Source organism: Ostrea edulis, chromosome 2 (assembly GCF_947568905.1).
Source record: "Ostrea edulis chromosome 2, xbOstEdul1.1, whole genome shotgun sequence".
Lineage (NCBI taxonomy): Eukaryota > Metazoa > Mollusca > Bivalvia > Ostreida > Ostreidae > Ostrea > Ostrea edulis.
Window position 1 is genome coordinate 6437398 of NC_079165.1, and position 24768 is coordinate 6462165.

Below are 24768 nucleotides of genomic sequence, written 5' to 3' on the forward strand. Positions count from 1 at the left end.
GAATTCGAATTCTTGATATCAGAAATGATTTTTTGATATCAAAAAATCTATTTTTTGATATCAAGAATTATTTTTTGATATCAGGAATTGGAATTATTGATATCAATAATTCTTTTTTTGATATCAGAAAATACCTCCAAAATATTAAAACGGCACCTCATACACAATCCTCTCTGGTAGGACTTCATTTGTCAAACCGGCGTACGCCGAATGCGCCACTTGACCTTTGGTTACCCGGCTTGTTGCTTCAATTGTCCGGGAAAGGTTCGCCGGCGTACGCCGATCTTGCCGGTTTAGAAAGACCGGCGTGGAATTCGCCGATTTTTCAAGAATGGCGGAAAGCTCACGATAAGATGATGTTATGAGATGAAAAAATGTAGATATTTGTTAATAGATCGGCATGTTCATTGATTGAATACATTGATTAAATAAATGTTCATTCGTAGATTTAATATAACGTTTAATTCCTCTATACTGCACCACAGGTGCTTGTGGACAGGACTTCCGGTACCCCCCTTCTTGTATTTTTAAATGTTCAATTCCTTGGGTATTTCGGACGTATTTTTGATAAAATATGTACCTTCGGAGTTTATATATTTCAATGGAATACACAAATCTCGCATAGAAACCGTTTTTAAAAATGTCATATCACCGGTTCATATACATGTATTATGATCGGTGATATGACATTTTTAAAAACGGTTTCTATGCGAGATTTGTGTATTCCATTGAAATATATAAACTCCGAAGGTGCATATTTTATCAAAAACACGTCCGCAATACCCAAGGAATTGAACATTTAAAAATACAAGAAGGGGGGTACCGGAAGTCCTGTCCACAAGCACCTGTGTACTGTACAACTTTGCTCATATGTTAAGTAGATCTATACCGAGGTTGCACAATGCATTACTTATCATGCTGGCAGATAAAAAAAAAATGTTAAGAAACTACGAAAAAATCTGTATTTCGTTGTAACAACAACATGTTCATCCATGTTTGTTTCACGGTTTACTTCATTTGCCAATTCGCCGTTTTACGCCGGTCATATGACCGGCTCATTTCGGCGTACGCCGATCTTGGATAAATGAAGTCCGCCCCCTGTGTCGTCTGGTGCTTGAGGCGATGGCAGGGATCCTCCACTTGGCTCTGTCTGCAGCAACTCGGGGTGGGCGTGTCGACCAAAACCGAGTCCTCTGCATTTTTTAGGTTTCGCCTCCAAGTGTCCTTTAGTCGCCCTCTGTCTCCTCTACATCGTAGAGCTGATCTGGGGAGCGAGTTGGATGGCATGAAGTATCTATTTCCCAGCCATCGCCAGCACCGTTTCTGGGTCCTAAGTTCCATCATGATGGTCACCCTCGTCCTTTCTCTCAGGTCTTCATTAGAGATGACATTTGACCAGAATATCCGAAGATGAGCCTCAGGCACTTATTGTGGAATACTCCCAGCTTTCTTTCGATGGCAGAACTTACTTACGGAAGAGATTTTTCAGCACTCTATAAGTCGTACAGGAGGACACTGAGGACATTGCTATTAAAGACCATGACCTTTGTGTGGATGCTGAGCCCGGTGGATTACCGGATGGCCTTGAGCATAGCGAAGACTTGGTTGGCTTTGGTGATCCGGGTGTTGATTTCATGATCACAATCACCGTCCGTCGTCATCTTGATGCCCAAGTATACAAATTCCCTCACGTCCTCCACTGGCCTCCCACTGAATGTGACGGGGCATAAGTTGAGGCGTTATTCTGTGTTCCTGTCGTTGACCTTGAGTCCTATAACTAGAGCTGGCTGCCGAGTCTTCCTGTCGTTGACCTTGAGTCCTATAACTAGTGCTGGCTGTCGAGTCTTCCTGTCGTTGACCTTGAGTCCTATAACTAGTGCTGGCTGTCGAGTCTTCCTGTCGTTGACCTTGAGTCCTATAACTAGTGCTGGCTGTATCTGTCTTTCACTGCAGGTCCTGGTATCTGCTAGACAGCTGGAATGCCATAGTGGCAAAGGATCTTACAGAGCGAGACACGATGTAAGCTGTCAAAAGCCTTCTCAAAGTCACCAAATACATGTACCACATACAGCGGGCTGTTCCATCTATCTGACTGTTTTGGGATCTGCCGATTAGGACAAAGATGGATTGATTGATTGTATATTGTTTAACGTCCCTCTCGAGAATTCTTCACCTATATGGAGACGTCACCATTACCGGTGAAGGGCTGCAAAATTTAGCCCTATGCTCGGCGCTTACGACCGTTCTTTGTCGTGCCACACCTGCTGTGACACGGAGCTTCCGTTTTTGTAGTCTCATCCAATGGACCGACAAAGATGGACGGTTCGCCCCTAAAGCATCTTTGCCCACAGACATCATGTCTTTCTATTATGAGTATTCATTGATATTCATATATTTTCTGTTGTACATGCAATGATTGTTTTCTTTATTTTGTAGATTAATCAAATGAATGTCAATCAACATTCACACTGATTAATCTACAAATATTTTCATTCGAACTATCATAATTTTATAATACACAATCAAAATATTAACGTTTTCAACAAAGTATTGCTATTTTAAAATTAAATGATATAATTAAGGTTGAATATGTACGTATGCCAGATCAATCTTAATATTGGAGACGGTCCATAATTATGTCAGAGACATATATATCAATGTCTGATTATGCCAACCCAGCGGAGAAACTAATGGTATAATCAAGGTTAAATGACTGCATCAATAATTAGGCCTAATGAACGTATGCCAGCTCAATCTTAATATTGGAGACGCCCCATCATTATGTCAACCCCACGGAGAAAATTAGGTGATCGAACTGAATTTATTTCTCATCACAATTACACAATTGTATACAGAGATTTATTACATATATTTTATATAAAAGTGATGGTAATATATCACTAAATGTTTGAAGGCATGCGTGAGTATGGAGATAGGCAACATATGCAATTTTAGATTCGAGTAGTCATTGGGTCGGGGAGCAGAGATTATTAATATTTCTTATAAAGGAACACAATTTTCTTAGAAAAGATTGCTTGTTTGAATTCATTATATTTTTAAAAGTCATGATGTTTTTGAAACGTATTTGTTTTGGTGATAAACATTGTTTTCTTATATCATTCAGAGATTTGCAATTAAACATGTAGTGGAATTAATCACCAATTTCATTTAATTCACATTTATTACACTGTCTTGTTTCTCGGGGCTCGTTTCGCCAACGTCCACTTTCAATAGGTAAATGATGATTACAGGTTCGAAAACAAAAGGTTATAGCATCTTTTCTGGGTAGGATATCCAAATATTTTTCAAATTTTAATTCATCCTTGTACATTCTATAGTTTATAGTTTTTGATAGCGTTTTGATGTCAGAATTCCACTTTTGCTTGAATTGAGGAGATTCCTTGTAATTATAAGATGCTGTTTCTAAATAATAATGTGAATATTTCCTAGATTCCTCACAGTTCAGAATAAATTATCGTTTATAATTAATTGTTAAAATCTAGGTCCACTGGTTGGATGTGCTTCAGTGGGGTGTTAATAACTGTTATAAAGACAGTGTTCCAAGGTGTTAATAACTGTTATAAAGACAGTGTTCCAAGGTGTTAATAACTGTTATAAAGACAGTGTTCCAAGGTGTTAATAACTGTTATAAAGACAGTGTTCCAAGGTGTTGATAACTGTTATAAAGACAGTGTTCCAAGGTGTTGATAACTGTTATAAAGACAGTGTTCCAAGGTGTTAATAACTGTTATAAAGACAGTGTTCCAAGGTGTTAATAACTGTTATAAAGACAGTGTTCCAAGGTGTTGATAACTGTTATAAAGACAGTGTTCCAAGGTGTTGATAACTGTTATAAAGACAGTGTTCCAAGGTGTTGATAACTGTTATAAAGACAGTGTTCCAAGGTGTTGATAACTGTTATAAAGACAGTGTTCCAAGGTGTTGATAACTGTTATAAAGACAGTGTTCCAAGGTGTTGATAACTGTTATAAAGACAGTGTTCCAAGGTGTTGATAACTGTTATAAAGACAGTGTTCCAAGGTGTTAATAACTGTTATAAAGACAGTGTTCCAAGGTGTTGATAACTGTTATAAAGACAGTGTTCCAAGGTGTTGATAACTGTTATAAAGACAGTGTTCCAAGGTGTTAATAACTGTTATAAAGACAGTGTTCCAAGGTGTTGATAACTGTTATAAAGACAGTGTTCCAAGGTGTTGATAACTGTTATAAAGACAGTGTTCCAAGGTGTTAATAACTGTTATAAAGACAGTGTTCCAAGGTGTTAATAACTGTTATAAAGACAGTGTTCCAAGGTGTTAATAACTGTTATAAAGACAGTGTTCCAAGGTGTTAATAACTGTTATAAAGACAGTGTTCCAAGGTGTTGATAACTGTTATAAAGACAGTGTTCCAAGGTGTTGATAACTGTTATAAAGACAGTGTTCCAAGGTGTTGATAACTGTTATAAAGACAGTGTTCCAAGGTGTTAATAACTGTTATAAAGACAGTGTTCCAAGGTGTTAATAACTGTTATAAAGACAGTGTTCCAAGGTGTTGATAACTGTTATAAAGACAGTGTTCCAAGGTGTTGATAACTGTTATAAAGACAGTGTTCCAAGGTGTTGATAACTGTTATAAAGACAGTGTTCCAAGGTGTTGATAACTGTTATAAAGACAGTGTTCCAAGGTGTTGATAACTGTTATAAAGACAGTGTTCCAAGGTGTTAATAACTGTTATAAAGACAGTGTTCCAAGGTGTTGATAACTGTTATAAAGACAGTGTTCCAAGGTGTTGATAACTGTTATAAAGACAGTGTTCCAAGGTGTTGATAACTGTTATAAAGACAGTGTTCCAAGGTGTTGATAACTGTTATAAAGACAGTGTTCCAAGGTGTTAATAACTGTTATAAAGACAGTGTTCCAAGGTGTTGATAACTGTTATAAAGACAGTGTTCCAAGGTGTTAATAACTGTTATAAAGACAGTGTTCCAAGGTGTTAATAACTGTTATAAAGACAGTGTTCCAAGGTGTTGATAACTGTTATAAAGACAGTGTTCCAAGGTGTTGATAACTGTTATAAAGACAGTGTTCCAAGGTGTTGATAACTGTTATAAAGACAGTGTTCCAAGGTGTTAATAACTGTTATAAAGACAGTGTTCCAAGGTGTTAATAACTGTTATAAAGACAGTGTTCCAAGGTGTTGATAACTGTTATAAAGACAGTGTTCCAAGGTGTTGATAACTGTTATAAAGACAGTGTTCCAAGGTGTTAATAACTGTTATAAAGACAGTGTTCCAAGGTGTTAATAACTGTTATAAAGACAGTGTTCCAAGGTGTTAATAACTGTTATAAAGACAGTGTTCCAAGGTGTTAATAACTGTTATAAAGACAGTGTTCCAAGGTGTTGATAACTGTTATAAAGACAGTGTTCCAAGGTGTTGATAACTGTTATAAAGACAGTGTTCCAAGACAATGATTTTATATTCATGTAATGAAAGCAATTAGGATTTTAGTTAACATCGAAATTGAAGATGTTATTCTACTGCGGCGATATTTGAAACATACATAAAGTACTATATGTAGGCCCTATGTGTAGGATAAGTCATTGCTAAAGAAGTCCACAAAAAAGATCCACACAGGGATTAAGCCCGTTTTGGGCCCTAACTGTGATTATTTATGGTACCACAGTTTCGGCCCAAAACCGGATTAGCCCCTGTGAAAATCCCCAATGTAACACGGGTAGTTTAACATTGGATGATATTATAATTCCTGTTCCATTATGTTACGAGACGGACGGGCATCTGTAACCAAACTGCAGAACACAATCAGTGATATAACAAGTCCCTATTCCCGTGTATTATAACCACACTTCATTTCGTATTATAACCACACCCCATGTCGTATTATAACCACACCCCATGTCATATTATAACCACACCCCATGTCATATTATAACCACATCCCATGTCATATTATAACTACACCCTATGTCGTATTATAACCACACCCCATGTCGTATTATAACCACACCCCATGTCATATTATAACCTCACCCCACATGATGTCGTATTATAACTACACCCTATGTCGTATTATAACCACATTTCATGTCGTATTATAACTACACCCCATGTTGTATTACAACCACACCCATGTCGTATTATAACCACACCCCATGTCGTATTATAACCACACTCTATGTTGTATTATAACCACAGCCCATGTCATATTATAACCACACCCCATATGATGTCATATTATAACCACATTCCATGTTGCATTATAACCACACCCCATATCGCATTATAACCACACCCCATGTCATATTATAACCACACCCCATGTCATATTATAACCACATTCCATGTTGCATTATAACCACACCCCCATATCGCATTATAACCACACCCCATGTCATATTATAACCACACCCCATGTCGTATTATAACCACACCCCATGTCGTATTATAACCACACCCCATGTCATATTATAACCACATCCCATGTCTAACACTATCTATGACAAGAAATGACAACCAATTTGTGTACAGTTATAAATAAACGATTTATTAAATGATTTATATAAAAATGAATGTCTTTATCCACACAGTAAAAATATGAATATGGTATTTACATGGACAGTAGAAATGTGACTATGTTAAGGTATTGACATGGATGATCCTGTGTTTCTGGGCTGTTGTCTGGGTTACTTGTGTAAGGAGGGTTATATATCTTACTAGCCTTCAGCTGTACGCAGATACAAATAATACTAAACAAATCAGGAACTGCTGAATGTAATGGGTTTTCTCTATTATCATAATAGTACATAATATTGCTGAATTTGAGTTGAAACATATAAAAGTAATACATGTTTCCAATCTGTAATAAAATCTAACTGATACATCACCAATTACTAAAACATTCAAGTGCAATACATGTATATTGGAGCAACTAAAATTTCTTAGGAAAGAAGATGAAAACTATGTCTCTTGTCAGTACACTTCTGAAAAGATAAGGAGATTCCCGTTGTTTAAATGACAGAGCGATGATATGCCCGATTATAAATGGCAGGATGAGAGGACTTTGGTACTTTTCTGTCAGCAGTTGACCTTTGACCTCAGTAATGACCTCGCTTTGCCTCCCCTGCAAATCTGAGTTCCATTTCCATCTGCTCCATCATTTCCTGTTTTCTGGCTACCAGCACTACACAGAAAGTCACCTTAAAAAAGTGTACAGCAGAGTTATCTCCCCTTGTAAAAATAAAGTTAAAAGAACAACAGGTGTAGACTTACTCAAGTGTCTATGTTGTTTTTATTACTTTATCATTTCATCCAAATTTTACTGTGTTTCAGAAATCTAAATACCATACTTCATGTCACCAAACACTGATGTTTGGCATTATTTAAAAAAGTATTAATTTAAAGAGAGCATTATTATCAAACATAGAGACCTCAGCAAGTCTAGTAGCTAGTACCGTGTAACAGGTATTCTCTGTGGTTGTTTATTTTTTGTGTAGAACCAAAAGGATTAGAAAAATCCACAAGAATTACAATCACAAAACATTTATATAGATATATACAGGTATACTGCAACTGCAGAAAATGGAGATGCACAGTGATAAAATATTGAATATAATATACATGTTTCAAAACACCAGCATGTTTGCATAGTCTTCATTTCATGGTTGTAGATTTGTCTATCTTAGCTTTAGTTCAGTTTCTCCTGTTTGTATCTGAACATTAGAATAAAATTTTGTAGATAATAAACTTTTAATATATAAGTAAATGGAAAGCAATTACTGCATGGAAATATATGACTTTTAACCTCCCTTACATTCAAAAGTGTCCGCATCACCCAAAACAGCCATGTAAACACAACAAAGGATAACCTCTGGAAAGGAAATCAAATCATTGATACATTCGTTGTCATAAGCAAACACATTGTCCAGGCATAATGACAAGGGAGGTAACTCTTTCATTAGCAATTTAAATTAGTAAGGTTAAAACAAGGTATTAAATTATTTTAGAATAATTATATTACCCAGAAAGCAATTAAATTTTTATTTCAGCCGTAGTGCATGTAAGTTAGTAAATAAGTACATTAATTTTCAAATCTTCTTGCAGAGTGATGCACTAACTCAGGGTAAAAAAAAAAATTTTTTTGGTTATGTTTTACACTTAATCAATAAGCTTTGAATGTAATTGTATTAATGGAATGTTCTCAGTGTTTATTTGTTTTTGTTGTTTTATTTTATTGTTTACAAGTTGTGTTTCATTATCTGTTAGCCTAGTGTAATGTTGGGGTATGGGAATTTTTCTTTGTGTTTTCAGGTAGTGACGAAGGCAATACCTCGCTAAATTCTATGCCAGACATGGCTTTTCCCTACTGTGCATGCTCGAGAAGGGTTAGTGCTATGAACTTCTGTGCAGAAGGGTTACCTCGCTAAATTCTATGCCAGGCATAGCTTTTTCCTACTGCGCATGCTCGAGAACAATTCACACTGCATTTCTCTGTTGTTGTAGCAAAATAAACAAAAAAAAACCCACAAAAAACGATTTAAGATCATATTTAACCAATTTCCACAATTAATCATACATCCAGCGTCGTATGATACACACCAGTGATCTGCCATAGCTTGATATAAAAGTCTGGCCTGCCCTCGTACTTCGCATCATGCACTTGACAGCTCTGAGCAAATCATTGCATAGAGGAGGAATAAACATACCTATACTTTTTCATTTCTTCAACTGCGATCATTTGCAACGATTTATAAGAGGCAATACGACGTTCAAATTCTACAAGGACCAGTACGCCACAATGCAAACACTCTCTCAAACTGGTATGGCTGCGCCTGCATGCTGCAGACTAACTATTTTAAAGCAACGTCACAAGTTTAATTCTGACGTAGCGCGCACACTGATTCCCGTACTTCAGTAATATAACGTAGAAAATATCAACACATTAAAATGTTACGAATTTTATATTCATTTGTTCATCATTAAGTTCTCCTATATCAAGGTAAACACATATCACGGGTGCATATCCCATGGTATTACGGATCATCGAGAATAATGGATTGAAATCATTAGAGTTTCATGATCCGCCCCTTGATTTAGGCCCGACTAAAAACTCAAATTTAGTGTGCAAAGTCTTTAACTTGGAAGCCAGTGTGACGTGTCGTTGATTGTTACGTCATGGTGAACCTTCCCTGTATCTTACAAAAGTTTGATGAGATAAATACTGGCAGGGTTAGAAGGTACCCCCCTCTTTTTTTTAACAGAACATGGTATATGTATGTGACTGTAGGATGATCCTCTTTGTTATCGTGTATATGCAATTGTGATGTATCATACAGGCCGTATCATATTTAATGACGATTGGATTAGCTGTTAAACAATGATTCATGATCACAATTCAGTCATCGCCGACACATAACTTGGTAATATTCTTTAGCAATATCTGTTCTCCATGCATCGCAATGTATTGTTATTAGTCTACTCATTTTTTTTGAAAATTGCTATTGATCGCATGTACTGTACATTTATTTTAATGATTTTATTATGTTTAGGTATTAATTTATATAGATTTTTTAAAAAGCGTATTTCATTCTATAATATAAAGTTAGCTTATTTTTATGTATATTCGTGAAATCTAATTCTGTGTCATTCTATGATATCAAGTTATATATGACCGCAAGAAGAAGCAGGTCAACAAGTACATCTTTGAAGACTTTGGCTTAAAGATGGAGTTCACCTCAATGATCGCGGGAATCGCCTCAGTGTTCTATCACAGCATTCTATCAGCCCTTCGACTGATCCTTTTTATTTAAGGTTGGAGCTATTTAGTCCCTAGGCATTAAATCATTTCTATATACTGATGTTCAAATGCATATATAATAAATATAATGTAGAAATACTTTGATTTTTTAAATTTCATTTGTTATTAAGATATACTGGAATATTTCCATTTATAACCATTCTGTATCATACTTACAAACGTATTCATGGAATAGAAAGTGTACTCAAACACGGAGAAGGCAAATTCCACCAGGATGTAGATGATGAAGCAAATGATGAAAATTTTGTGAGCTCTCATGTACATCACAAAATGCTGAAAAATTCACAGAAAGCAAATAGAATTACGTGAGTCATAATCTCACAATCTTTTACATATCATATACTGCCAGCAACATCATCATAATAATTATTAATTCATTATGTATTCTTATGAGAATGGAGTCTGCAGCTGTGTTGTATTTTCATTCATGAAACATGATTATATTTTTGACCTAGCTAATCACGAGACATGATAGCGATCTAATAGTGAAGAAAAAAAGCAATAAGAATGAGATTCATTCAATATCACAAAGAAATGATGTTGATTGTGAGATCATGAAATGCACTGTACCACAGCACTTTCCTAGCTTGTTAATTACCTTGTTTATGAGGACTTCTATGTATGGCCAATATGTGCATGGATACAGAGACCCAGGACAAGTTATATCGACCTCTGACACAGAAATAACATCGACCTTGGGCTTCATGGTCAATATCACATGTCTCTGGTTAATCACATAACAGAGATATGAAACCCCCTCAGCAAAAGGTTTAGCATTACATATTTGTAATGGATTGTATATTACTTAATGTCCCTCTCAAGAATTTTTCACTTATACAGAGATGAAGGGCTGCAAAATTTAGGCCTATGCTCGGTGCTTAATGACCTTTGAGCAGGGAGGGATCTTTATCGTGCCATACCTGCTTTGACATGGGGCCCCGGGTTTTGTGATCTCATACTAAGAACCAACCCATTTTGTCAAGAAAAGCAAGGGGGGCCTCAGGACCTATTCTAACCCGGATCCCCAAGAGACTACATATATGTGAGCTGAAATCAGCTATATCTAATAACACACAAGTTTATTTCCTTCCACTAAAACAATTGGTTAACATGCTGGGTTTTTTTGTTGTTGGTTTGTTGGTTGTTTTTTTTTTATAGCTAGGCTTTGTAAGATTATTAATGAACTATCTGAATTGTTTAAAAGATACAAGTGACTTAAATCATACTTAAAATTCACATTTTTACCAAAATACCACAGCATGAAAGTCTTGGGGAAAGTAGCTTTTATTTATGTGTGTTACAGATTTGTAACTAATTAGCAATCAAATAAATCACAATACACATCTGAAATATTCATATTGATCAATTCACCTACCCTTTCCATTACTTGAAGAATCATAAAGCCCGAGTAAAGAATGACCACAACATGACCGAAAGTGAGAACTATGTCACTGGCCAGAAAACCTGAAACACAAAATATGTAATTCTTTTCAATAATATGATTCCAACGAGATGTATATATGTGAAATATTCAAAAGTGAGAGCCAAGTTTAAAGTTTTTTCAAAAGTAGGTAAAACCCAAAGGTAGAGGTAACAAGGTCAAAATTTTTGGTATCAAAAGAAAGTCTAAACACAAGAAATACACAATGTCATGTGAAATATGAAAGCCATGAGTATCTATTGACATCAGTGTAAACAATATCTGTGATAAATATCAAACTATACAACTTAATTTCATGGGAAAAATAATTTTTAGCAAAAAATTACTTTTAAAAATAAATTTTCTTTCAAGACAATTACTTACTTTGCCAAAAGTGAGCCCGCCACAAGGTTTTAAAACCCATGCTTATCTCAAAGTCTGTCGCTGTAGCTATCAAATCCACCAGGCGGAGTGTCAGCGCAAAGGTGGCTGTAAACTACATCGATAAAAACAACGATCAGTGTCAACAAAATGTTTAACAAGGAGTTCAAAGATTAAGATGATGATCATGACAATTCAATATCTAATGCCGCTTTACTATGCATTGTTTCTCTTTTGATATCAAAAAGTAATATTTGATATCCGTAAATATCAATAATTCTAACTCTTAATTATAACAATATTTCTCTACCTTTATTAATATCATTATCAATAATTTGAATTATTGATATTATTTAATTTGAATTACTATCAATAATTCAAATCATTGACATAAGAAATCTGAATGACTAATATAAAGCAATACATATAAAGAATGTAATATGTGTACTTGATCAAGAATTCAAATTATTGATATAAAAATAATGGGTTTTTTAAATCATTTATCAATTTTGTGATACAAAAAATTCTGACTTTCATTTTAAAAAAAAAATGAATTCATGATATAAAAAATTCCCAATGCTTCACATCATCAATCCGGAACAGGTAACTTGGAGAAATAATATGTAAGCATCTCTCCAAGTTATAACTGCCAAGTTCAAAATGACAGACAGTAGGAATGTGATATTGCATATTAAAACAGGTGGGCTCAATTGCTAAAAAATTAGTTAAGTTTAACTGACATTTGACCTCTAGTTATCGCTGTATAAATATAAGAGTTAATGACAACATAACTGTTAATTAAAGCAATACTACCTCTCAATTTGGTATCAAAAATGTTTGTTGCAAAATTGTGATGTACTATTTCAATGAAAGAAAAAAAAAGGTTTATAAACTTCTGTTATTAATATTTGTGTTAGAAAATTAAACCTATCCAGAGGCTCTGAATGAAGTAAAATTACATTGTCTTCCATACAAAAACTGATTTCTAAATAATGCTAGATCGATCTATATTCAATGATAGAACCGAAATCTTTATTTTGATAAAATCTTGAACTTATTTTTCATTTGATCAATAACTATGGTTAAAGTTACATAATAAAATTTTCAGATCTAGAGCTAGTATCACTTAAAAGTTAACTAACCCTTGTACAACTGGTGTACAGTCAGGTATAGATGTTTATAGCAGACACATATGGGCTGCTGTGTCATTCTTTGTATGACTGATTGATTGTATATTGTTTAATGTCCCTCATCATAATTTTTCACTCATATGGAGAAGACACCATTGCCGGTGAAGGGCTGTGAAATTTAGGCCTATGCTCAGCGCTAGCGGCCTTTGAGCAGGGAGGGATCTTAATCGTGCCATACCTGCTGACACACCAGGCCTCAGTTTTTGCAGTCTCATCTGAAGGACAGACCCATTTATTCTCCTCTTACGACAAGCAAGGGGGTTTTAACTGAGGACCTATTCTAATCTGGAGGGCTTTGAAAAGCAGACGTGGTGAAATTTTTGAAAAATTACCAGTCTAAATTATAATTGGCATAGATTTGCAACTAATGTCAAAGGCGGATTTAGTCCCCCCCCCCCCCCCCCCCCCCCTTAATAATGGGGCCTTTATTTGACTCCGGCTTTAGATTCATAAATGAGAGCTCTGTATTTATTATTCTCAGAAATATAGCCTTGCTAATTCCACATGGATTTAGACAATTGTGCATTAGGCTATGCCTGTCCACTTCTCTAACGAGAATGGCTTAATGGCCCTGCAGTACTCGGAGTATCTGCCCGGTTAATTTGTACAGTATGATTGATTATCAAAAACGTTTAATCAAATGCACACGAATGACTTTAATTTCTTAAGCATTTTGTGATCAGTAAATCGCTTGTTGACGGTAAAATGGAATATTAGAAGATTTTGGCCGAGACATGTTACGTTTGTCTCTTTGGCTATTTTATAAAATGTCTATGAGTATGAATGACAAATACCGGAAGTGATAGCTGGAGAAATGAAAAAATACGTATTTTCAAGTAATTTTCTTGAGGGAAAGTGTTCAAAAACTACTTTATAAACGGCAAGTTATATAAAATACTCACCACGGTTAAGATATAGCCCACAAAGCATGCTGTTCGGAGATTCCAACACAGGAATCTGTGTAAGCACGCCATGTTTGTTGTTTTCTGTCTCGTTTTAAAATTGTCACACCTGAGGCAGGTAAGGGGGGCGTTCGTATTCTGACAAGAGCTACAAGCGGTAAATTCTTTTTCATTTACCAATCTATCTTTTATTTATTATTGATCGATAAGCAACACGAAAAAATGTACTGTGATTCAATTTGTGCGCATTTTTCACAACTTATTCACCATCCACTGGGGGTGGGAGGGGGGAGGCACAATGAATGCTCCCTGCATTAGTTGCGCGGATCTAAGTTTTTATGTCTCTGACTCACCTGTCAGCTAGGCCGTAAAACGTTTTAATTCTGACCGTGATTAAAATTCAGAAACGCGTTGAATATGAAGACAAATCTGAGAGTGAAAAAGAGAGACCTCCAATAGATTTTTAAAATTATATTAAAATGTTCTGCATTGAATTATTTATTACACTGAATAAAAACAAAATTCTGATGTCAAAATTTAAGTCATTTTGAAATATGACTTTGGCAACGAATGTCCGTAGCGGATTTACACCCCCCCCCCCTCTAAATTTTTTGATTCAAAACATTTGGTGTCGAAAAGTTTTGTTGTAAAATTGTGATTTACTATTTTAATGACATGAAAAAAAAAAAAGATTTATAAACTTTTGTTATTAATATTTGTGTTAGAAAACCTATCCAGTCGCTCTGAGTGAAGTACAATTATATTATTGTTTTCCCGTACAAAAATTTCGTTATATTGCTATTTATATTCAATAGAACCGAAATCATCATTTTGATCAAATCTTCAACCTAGTTTTAATTTTGTCAATGACTATGGTTAAAGTCACATACATGTACAAAACTATCATAATATCACATTTTTACAACGAAATAAAATTTTCAGATTTAGAGCTAATAGATAAACCATGGTCTCTCGTTTAGAAAAAAAAAAGCATAAACGATTAAAGAAGCAATAAAAAAATTCCACTCTCAGAGAAATAAATGGCAAGATCTTTTAATTTATTGCTACTTTTAATGGGAGAACTTATATTTTATTTCTAAAATCTCACAAAATTTGTGTCATTTTATCAATTTCCCCTCTTTAAAAATGACAGAAAATAGGAGACATATTTCAAGCCCTATAAATTTATAAAATCCAGGAGCTTCGGGGGGGTGCCACCTTGACACCCCCCATCTTCGCTAGCCAATGGTGTTGGAAAAGTGATACGCCTTGGCTAGGAAAGATGACGGCCCCCAACCTCATGAATCCCCCCCCCCCCCCCACAATATCTTCAATTCCTAGTAGATCCCTGAATGTCCATCGAATGATAATTTAAGAAGAACACATATTTAACATTCCTGAAAACGGATTTAATGAATAAATTGGGTATTTCGGTAGGTTAGGGGGGTATTTCGGTGTTTTCTGAGGGTAAATCACGGGTATTTCGGTTATTTTAGTTACCCGGTTATGTCCCAAAAATCAGTTACATTCTTACACATGCATTGAATTGCAAACTTCACCACCGGCTTGGTATAAGAGCAATTTGGTATAAGAGCAATTTGATAGTGGAACGTTTAGGCAATTTGAATGTGCAAGTTTTTTTCCTTCTGAATTTTAGACGATTTGATAGTATAAGGTTTTCTCTGGATTTTAGCCATTTATTTCTCTGAATCTCAGGCAAGTTGATATTCATTTTTTAATACAAGTATAAACAAAGTACATAATATGTACAGATTGAATAGTACTTGCATAATGTATTATGATTTTTCATGAGAGAGAGAGAGATTGATTAAATATTACATTTATATAATGAGCTGCACTAAATAATGCCTATTGTAAGATTTGCAGTATCCTACATTAAACCCTTTTATGAGACCCAAAAGTATATCTTCTTTTTTTAAGTGGTGAAAAAGATATTTTTGACATCTACTGTAGTAACTGGAACTCATTATTTTATTTAAATCTCTCTCTCTCTCTCTCTCTGAATTTTAGGCAAGATGATTGTGTTGAGTTTTCTCTGAATTTTAGGCAATTCGAGTGTTAGGTTTCCTCTGAATATTGGGCAATTTGATAGTATAAAGTTTTCTCTGAATTTTTGCATTTGATAGGAAGGACAAAATTATAGTGTAAAGTTTTCTCTCAATTTTATGCAGTTTGATAGTATCAAGTTTTTTCTGAATTCCAGCAATTTGTTTCTCTGAATTTTAGGCAAATTTTGATAGTATAAGGTTTTCTCTGAACTTTAGCATTTGATAGGAAGGGTTTTCTCGGAATTTTAGGCAAGTTGATAGCTTTATATAAAGTTTTTTTCTGAATTTTAGGCAATTTGACAGTATAAGGTTTTATCTGAATTTTAGGCAATCTGATAGTAGAAGTTTTTTCTGCATTTTAGACATTTTGATAGTGTTAGGTTTTTATTTGAATTTTACACAATTTGATAGTATAAGGTTTTCTCTGAATTTAAGGAAATTTGGTAGTATAATTTTTTTCTTCTGAATTTTAGACAGATTGATAGTATAAAGTTTTCTCTGAATTTTAGTCAATTTTATAGCATAAGGTTTTATCTGAATTTTTGGTGATTTGTTAGTATGAAATTTACTCTGAATTTTAAACAATTTGATAGTGTAAAGTTTTCTCTGAATTCTAACAATTTGATAGTGTAAAGTTTTCTCTGAATTTTAGGCATTTTGATAGTATAAGGTTTTACCTAAATTTTAGCGATTTGATAGTTTACAGTTTTCTCTGAATACTTTGATAGTACAAGGTTTAATATATTTGTATTCCACATGAGGGTGATCCTACCAAATTTTGTAATTCCACACCAATCTTATTTTCAAATTTTCCTAATTATATCCCCTTGAAAAGCAACAAAACCCTTCATTTGAAGAAACCTAAAGGCCCTTTACCATAGGATACTTTGAGCCAAGTGAAATTGGCCTCGGGTTTCTTGTGAATCTAAGATTTGGCAAATGTAACATTAAAAATTTCGTAATTTAATGTATCTCCCATTTGAAGAAGGTTTGACCCTTTACTGGAACATTGCATCCCTTTCACTCAAGGACACTTTGTACCATGTTTGGTTGAAATTGACCAGGTGAAGAGTTTTAAAAAGTAACATCCAATTTTTCAAAATTCTCAATTATCTACCCTTTGATAGGATACTCTACATCGTCATAATGGCTGACTTCCTTTTAAAACATGAATGAAAATCAATATATGCACCCAGGGGTGCATGAGCCGAGTTGCATTGGATACATTGTAAAGTCAGGAATGATGTGACATATTTATAATTGTGAATATTCGGATTTAAACTTTTAGAGATTTCATGCAGATCCAGATATTTCTAAAATTTTCAATCTTTTTTCAGGACTGTGACCTTGACCTTTTTTCTCCAAAATCAAAAGGGGGTCTTCCTAACCTGCTATCCAACAATATAACCAAGTTTCATTTGATTCAGTTTTAAACTTTTCGATTTACTGTCCAGAAACCATAGTTGTCTGAAGTTTTCAATCTATTTTCCGTCACTGTGACCTTGACCTTTGACCTTTTTCTCCAAAATCAATAGGGGCCTTGCTTTGCTGGTATCCAACAATATATCCAAGTTTCATTTGATTGAAATTAAAATATTTTGAGTTATCCTCCTGAAACCAATTTTTTTTTTTTTAGAATTTTAAATCTATTTACGGTCACTGTGACCTTGACCCATTTTCTCCAAAATCAATAGGGGTTTTCCTTACCTGGTACATAACAATATCTTTAACTATCATTTGATTCGGATTTAAATTTCTGAGTTATCATCCGGAAACCAAATTTTTCTGAAATTTTCATTCTATTTTCGGTCATTCTTGTCAAGTGACACAAAATAAACTATAATAAATTGTGCTTTCACCCAAACTTGAAATAACAAGATGTACTGTGAGCAATGCTCACTAAGAATACCCCCCCCCCCCCCCGCTTACCCCAATCTCCCAAAGGGTGTTGTTAATAGGTACAAATTACCTCTTTCCTGAATGTAAAAATATGGTATGCATTTGTAGAAGAAAATGGAAGATATAGTCCGAACACAAATTCATGGCATAAACCTATAATTTTGACCTTGAGATCAAAGGTCAAGGTCATAAAGAGGTCATGAATGTACATGACACATCGTCTCATGGTGATACACTCATGTGTCAAATATGATATGCCTATGTCAAAGAACAAAGAAGTTATGGCCTGGACACGAATCCATTGTAAAAAAAACAAAAAACTTTAATTTTGACCTTGAGGTCAAGGATCAAGGTCATATAGAGGTCATGAAGGTACTTGACACATCGTCTCATGGTGATACACTCATGTGTCAAATATGGTATGCCTATGTCAAAGAACAAAGAAGTTATGGCCCGGACACGAATCCATTGTAAAAACCTTTACTTTTGACCTTGAGGTCAAGGTCATATGGAGGTCATGAAGGTACATGACACATCGTCTCATGGTGATACACTCATGTGTCAAATATGGTATGCCTATGTCAAAGAACAAAGAAGTTATGGCCCGGACACGAATCCATTATAAAACCTTTAATTTTGACCTTGAGGTCAAGGTCATATGGAGGTCATGAAGGTACATGACACATCGTCTCAGTGATACACTCATGTGTCAAATATGGTATGCCTATGTCAAAGAACAAAGAAGTTATGGCCCGGACACGAATCCATTGTAAAAAAAAAACCTTTACTTTTGACCTTGAGGTCAAGGGTCAAGGTCATATAGAGGTCATGAAGGTACTTGACACATCGTCTCATGGTGATCTACCTGTGTGACAAATATGGTATGCCTAAGTCAAAGAACAAAGAAGTTATGGCCCGGACACGAATCTGCACAGACAGACAGACGGACGGACGGACGGACAGACAGACAGACAGACAGAGTTATTCCTATATACCCCCCAGAACTTCGTTCGGGGGGTATAATAATTCGGGTTGGGGGTGAGGTAGGCCTATTTATTAACTGAAACTGCCTCATTTTTGTACACGTAACAGCGCTGTTACTGTAAACGCAGAGTGAGTGATGAACGCACGCAGAGCGAATGGAAAAATGGTAAAATAGAACATTTCAGGAACATGTATAAATCAGGAAGCTCTCAATTAAATCTCCACTCTTATGGCTCGGTGGTTCTTGAGAAGATTTTCAAGGTTTTCTCTATATATTCACATGTAAAACTTTGATCCCCTATTATGGCCCCACCCTAACCCCAGGGGGTAATGATTTTAACAAACTTGAATCTCCACTATGTCAGAAAGCTTTCAAGTAAATTTCAACTTTCCTGGCCCAGTGTCTCTTGAGAAGATTTTTGAATTACCCCATCCTATTTTTGCATTTTTGTGATTATCTCCTCTTTGAAGGAGCATGGTCCTTCATTTCAACAAACTTGAATCCCCTTCACCTACGGATGCATTGTGCCAAATTTGATTAAAATTGGCCCTGTGGTTTTGGAGAAGATGATGAAAATGTGAAAAAATTTCCGCTGATGTCGCCAACAGAAAACTGAAAATTTTTGATCAGAAAAGCTCACTTGCTAAAAATCATATTAGAGTGAATATACTTTATAAGCTTGATCAAAAACCACATCACAAACAGTCTTAAAGTTTTATGTAAAATCATTTCATCACAGATATATTCTTAAAATATCATTACAAGTCATATCACAAATATTTCAATTTGGATAGTTTTATTTTTCCAGTAAATATGAAATCATATATGATGAAAACGTGTATACCGTAGAAAAGAATGACATATTACAATCTTATTAAAATCAATTTTTACAAAAGAACTTCTTATTCAGACCAAACTCTTTGGCAATTTACATGTATTTTCTTCTTTATATGTTGATTAAATTATGATTTTAATGTAAATAAGAAAAATTTTATTATACAATTCTAGATAAGCATAATCTCACAAAATGAATTAAGTCGACAAGCTTTTTAGGACTACATGTATGTGTATGTAACATTTTTAGTTTTAGTTGTAAGTTCTTTTGTAAAACAGGCCCCAGATCTTTTCTATTCTATTTCTATTTGGGTGTCCGGGTAGCACTCTCGCTTCTCACCGCTGCGACCCAAGTTCGATCCCCGTGATCGGCAGTGGTTGTATGCGAGAGGGTATGACGGTCACCCGCTCGGACACGAGAGTTTCCTCCTGGTACTCCGGTTTCCTCCCACATAAATGATCCCCCAGCGCAAACATCCGTGCATCAAAGGACCCCATTGGAAATAAGCTTTCGAGTTTTAATGGGTTGTCCTTGGTATTTATGTGTGTATGTTTGTGTGTATGTACATGTACATGTATATACCGAATAAACATTTATTTATTTGCTCTCATACGAGTTTCTGCTGGAAAAGACAAAATTATTCCTTTTTAAAAGATACAAGGCATCAACACCTCAGGAACATGTAGATGAAGTTCGATGATCCTAGCCTAATTACTGCGTTTACTTCATAATTACCCGTGATTGGACTGTCCTACCCCTACTACTAATCTTTTAATCCTTCCCACAAGGTGCTTGATGGATGAACACACAGACACACTGCATCATATCATTAATCAGGTCTATGATGGTTCAAAAAGTGCAGATAAATGTGCTGTTGATATCAACTCAATGTATGATTTTTTGAAGACTATGAATGAATGTTCTGATAGTCATACTGAAGATGTACATTTATTTAGTTCTTCTGTAGACAAACATGATTGTGATGGTTTCTTGAATGTCAAAATCAGTGAGGAGGAGATTTTAGCTGCGGCTAAACAACTGAAAAATGATAAGGCAACAGGCTTTGACAATGTATTGAATGAACATATTTCATCATCTTTGTCTATTTTTTTGCCCGTATATACAAAATTATTTAATTTGATTTTTGATAGTGGGATTATACCCGACGAATGGTCAATAGGCATAGTAAAACCGATTTTCAAAAACAAAGGCGACCCAACGAAACCTGAAAACTACCGTCCAATAACACTGATAAGTTGTCTTGGTAAGCTTTTCACTTCTATTCTATGTAAACGTTTGGAATTGTATGTAGACAATTATAACCTTATTAGTGAAAGTCAAACAGGTTTTAGGAAAGGGTATTCCACTCTTGACAATATATTAACGTTGCATTTTCTAACCAATATGGTAATGTTTAACAAAAAGAAACTTTATTGTGCTTTTATCGATTTTAAACAGGCATTTGACACTGTTTGGAGAAATGGGTTGTGGTATAAATTGTTAAAAAACGGTATTGATGGCAAGTGTTTTACATATATAAAAAACATGTATGATGGCGTTAAGTCTATGATATCCATTAATGGCCAGTCGTCTGAATTTTTTAACTGTAAGATTGGGGTTCGTCAGGGTGAAAATTTATCTCCTCTTTTGTTCTCGCTTTATATCAATGACTTAGAAGAGTTTCTTTCTAGCAAAAACGTTCTTGGGCTCTCTATTAATTCAAGTATACCAAACACTGACGAAAACCAATGTCTACTTTATTTAAAACTTTTTATTTTATTCTATGCCGATGATACAGTGATTATATCAGAGTCTGCAGTGGGATTACAACATGCTCTTAATGAGTTTCATTCATATTGTATTCAGTGGAAATTACATGTCAACGTCGATAAAACAAAAATTATGTTTTTTTCCAAAGGTCGACCTCCAAATAATACATTTTACTTTAATAACAAAGTTATTGAAATTGTGAAAGAATTCAAATATTTGGGTATATTTTTTTCCAGATCAGGATCGTTTAACAAGGCAAAAACACATTTATGTGAGCAAGCCCAAAAAGCCATGTATGGAGTTATACGAAAAATTAGACAATATAATCTATCAGTTGAATGTCAACTTGATTTGTTTGATAAAGTTGTTGCACCTGTACTTTTGTATGGTTGTGAGATTTGGGGGTTCGAAAATCTTGACATTATTGAGCGAATGCACTTAAAATTTTAAAATATATTTTCAACTTAAAAAGTAGTACTCCAAATTATATGGTCTATGGAGAAACTGGCCGCTTTCCTTTATATGTAACAGTGTATACAAGAATGATTTCTTACTGGGGAAGGTTATTTTTAATTCCAGATAGTAAGATTGTGTGTAGTTTGTACAAGTATGTACATAATCTATTCTGTAGAGGAAGTTATAAGAATTCTTGGTTATCTTGTATTGAAAATATTTTTGATCTTTGTGGACACTCCAATATATGGAATGAACAAGCATTTTTTAATACAAACTGGTTAAAAATTACTGTTGAACGACGTCTTAAAGATCAGTATATACAGAAATGGCAAAGTGATATACGGGAGTCATCTAAGGGTGAAACGTATGGCATTTTCAAAAGTGAATTTGGGTTTGAAAAATACTTAAATACTTTACCTAAAAAACTTCAAACAATATTTATCAAATTTAGAACTTCAAATCACCAACTCCCAGTAGAGACTGGAAGATGGTGTGGCACTCCTAAAGACGAAAGAACTTGCCATATCTGTAATACGGGTCAGATAGCTGACGAATATCATTTTATCCTTGAATGTAAGTTTTTTGAATGTTATAGAGGAAAGTATCTGTGTAGAAAATATTGTCACAAACCTAACTTTTTCAAATTTTCAGAGTTAATGTCAACTTCAGACCCTAATGTACTTATCAAATTGTGTAGTTTTATATCTAAAATATATGACCAATTCTGTCCTCCTTAACTAATTTTATGTATATAAAACAACTCCCTGCTTATTTCACGTGTACCTTGCATATAATATATTCTATTTGTAAATATTGTATATATTGTACCTCATGTACCATAATATGGTGTGAGTGAATAAAGTAAACTGAAACTGATGGAGAAATGTGTATTAAGTTTGATTATCCTAGTCTTGTTCTTAAAATAAAATTAACCATGCAAGTTTGATTGTGACCTATAAAAAAAAACAACCAATAAGTTTCTTTCTCTAATCATAGCTTTGTGTACCAAGTTGATTATCTGAGATTTTTAAGCACTAGGTTTAATCTGGCCCAGAGCATGCTGACAGATGAACAGACAGACAAATGCATGATGTCATACCATAATACAACCCATCTGTGACGGGCATATAAAAATCCATCTCAGAGAAAATAAAAATCCATATAAATGTAAAAGAACATGAAAAATTCATCAAGACAACATGAAAAATTCACCATAAAGGACATATAAAATTAATCAAAGACAACACAAAAAATCCATCACAGAGAACATGAAAAACTATGTACATATATTACATTCATCATTATTATTATTAAAATTTATAAAAGTGCACAATTTTACAAACAAAATGGCAATCATTGGCACAGTACATGCAATTAAATTAAAAAATACACAAGTTTAAAACATTAAAATTAACTAATTGTCAACATAGCAATGTCCATGAAGGAATAATAAGTTAGTTGAAAGCACTGATATAATACAACGATTTAAGCTGCATGCGCTTAAAAATATTATATTTGCTGATTGCTCTAATGTTGCTCTAATATCATCAGATACATGTATAAGAGATTTTAAATACTGGCCAGTTTATATTCTCTTGTATGTTATCAAGTACTCCGGGTAACAAGCCTTGTTATCGTACAAAATGAATTCTCTAAAATTCCAATTTCCGTCCACTACGATGGAGTCGAAGAAACGAGAGCTGTGTGTGGCGTCAATGCAGCGATCCTGATGACAGCTTTGACATGGAGGCCTGGTGTACGCGTACTTGTTTACGGTGTCTGTCCGAATAAACATTTCTCCCAGGCAGGCTCTAACTAGTAGCATTTTCTTTTTCTTTAAATCCCTGTGTGTTTTAGGATCTGAAATATTATAAAAATAAAGTACTGATACCCCTGTCTGGAACTACAATAAATGTACCTGATGCATACCTAAACTGTATGTTTCCATACTAGAAGTCACATGCTGTGACAGTCTCTCATTTGCAAGTACATTGGAATAGAGGAATAGGACTACCGTAGCGTAACTAATGCTCTGTTAGCAGATTATAGGTTTGATGGACGTATAGGCCTAACAGATATGACCTGGAAGTGATTTCACTATGTATAGTCATAAAATTCCAGAAGAAAGCCACAGTGAACTATATTTGGGACATGACACTTTTCCCCTCAGATGCATAAGCTAAGCAGGTTTGATAGTTCAAGGCCTCACAATGTGATAGATATGACTAAGACAAACAAGAAGCCTATAGGGCTTATCGGTCACCTGAGTACTAGTTATAAGTATCACTAGTCCACAGGCCTTATCGGTCACCTGAGTACTAGTTAAAAGTATCACTAGTCCACAGGCCTTATCCGTCACCTGAGTACTAGTTAAAAGTATCACTAGTCCATAGTAATAGTTAAGAGTATCACTAGTCCACAGGCTTTATCGGTCACCTGAGTACTAGTTAAAAGTATCACTAGTCCACAGGCCTTATCGGTCACCTGAGTACTAGTTAAAAGTATCACTAGTCCACAGGCCTTATCGGTCACCTGAGTACTAGTTAAAAGTATCACTAGTCCACAAGCCTTATCCGTCACCTGAGTACTAGTTAAAAGTATCACTAGTCCACAGGCCTTATCCGTCACCTGAGTACTAGTTAAAAGTATCACTAGTCCACAGGCCTTATCGGTCACCTGAGTACTAGTTAAAAGTATCACTAGTCCACAGGCCTTATCGGTCACCTAAGTACTAGTTATAAGTATCACTAGTCCACAAGCCTTATCGGTCACCTGAGTACTAATATACACCTATTTACTGGCTATGAGGACAATAGCATTGAGTTTATTGTCCCCCAAGACAGCAGGAAATAGTTGCTGTCGAGGGGGACAATAAACTTGCTGTTGTCTGCATAGTCAGTAGATAGGTGTTTTATTATACCAAAGTAGACTTTACGTGTGTCAGACATACCAAAGTGAAGTAAACTAACATTTGGCATTAGCCTAGATGGAATCGACCAAGATGATCCGTGTGGTAAACTGATT

At 34.9% G+C, this 24768-nt stretch overlaps 2 protein-coding genes across 8 annotated transcripts in view; both read right to left on the minus strand.

Annotated features, from left to right (window-relative positions):
* Positions 1 to 6546: 6546 nt before the first annotated feature.
* Positions 6547 to 13864, minus strand: LOC125681518 (uncharacterized). 2 transcript variants are annotated; one of them, XM_048921666.2, is made up of 6 exons: positions 13731 to 13864; positions 11642 to 11753; positions 11213 to 11301; positions 9994 to 10110; positions 7834 to 7890; positions 6547 to 7219 (listed from the first exon to the last, which is right to left on the minus strand). In XM_048921666.2, exons 1-6 carry the CDS (start codon positions 13800 to 13802, stop codon positions 7118 to 7120), a joined length of 549 nt encoding a protein of 182 aa, XP_048777623.1. In that variant the 5' UTR covers positions 13803 to 13864; the 3' UTR covers positions 6547 to 7117. The 2 variants fall into 2 exon arrangements, with proteins under 2 accessions (XP_048777623.1, XP_056013451.1); XM_056157476.1 differs by having other exon boundaries at positions 6547 to 7890; positions 13731 to 13854.
* A 5519-nt stretch (positions 13865 to 19383) lies between these two features.
* LOC125678475 (protein mono-ADP-ribosyltransferase PARP15-like) overlaps positions 19384 to 24768 on the minus strand; it is a 63338-nt gene continuing 57953 nt past the window's right edge. For 5 of the 6 annotated variants that reach the window (XM_048916953.2, XM_048916951.2, XM_048916947.2 and 2 more), the window contains one exon: positions 19384 to 23604. In XM_048916953.2, the coding sequence (XP_048772910.2) occupies positions 23330 to 23604 (275 nt within the window). In that variant the 3' untranslated portion in view covers positions 19384 to 23329. The remainder of the gene's footprint in view (positions 23605 to 24768) is intronic. The other variant, XM_048916952.2, reaches the window with a different exon arrangement.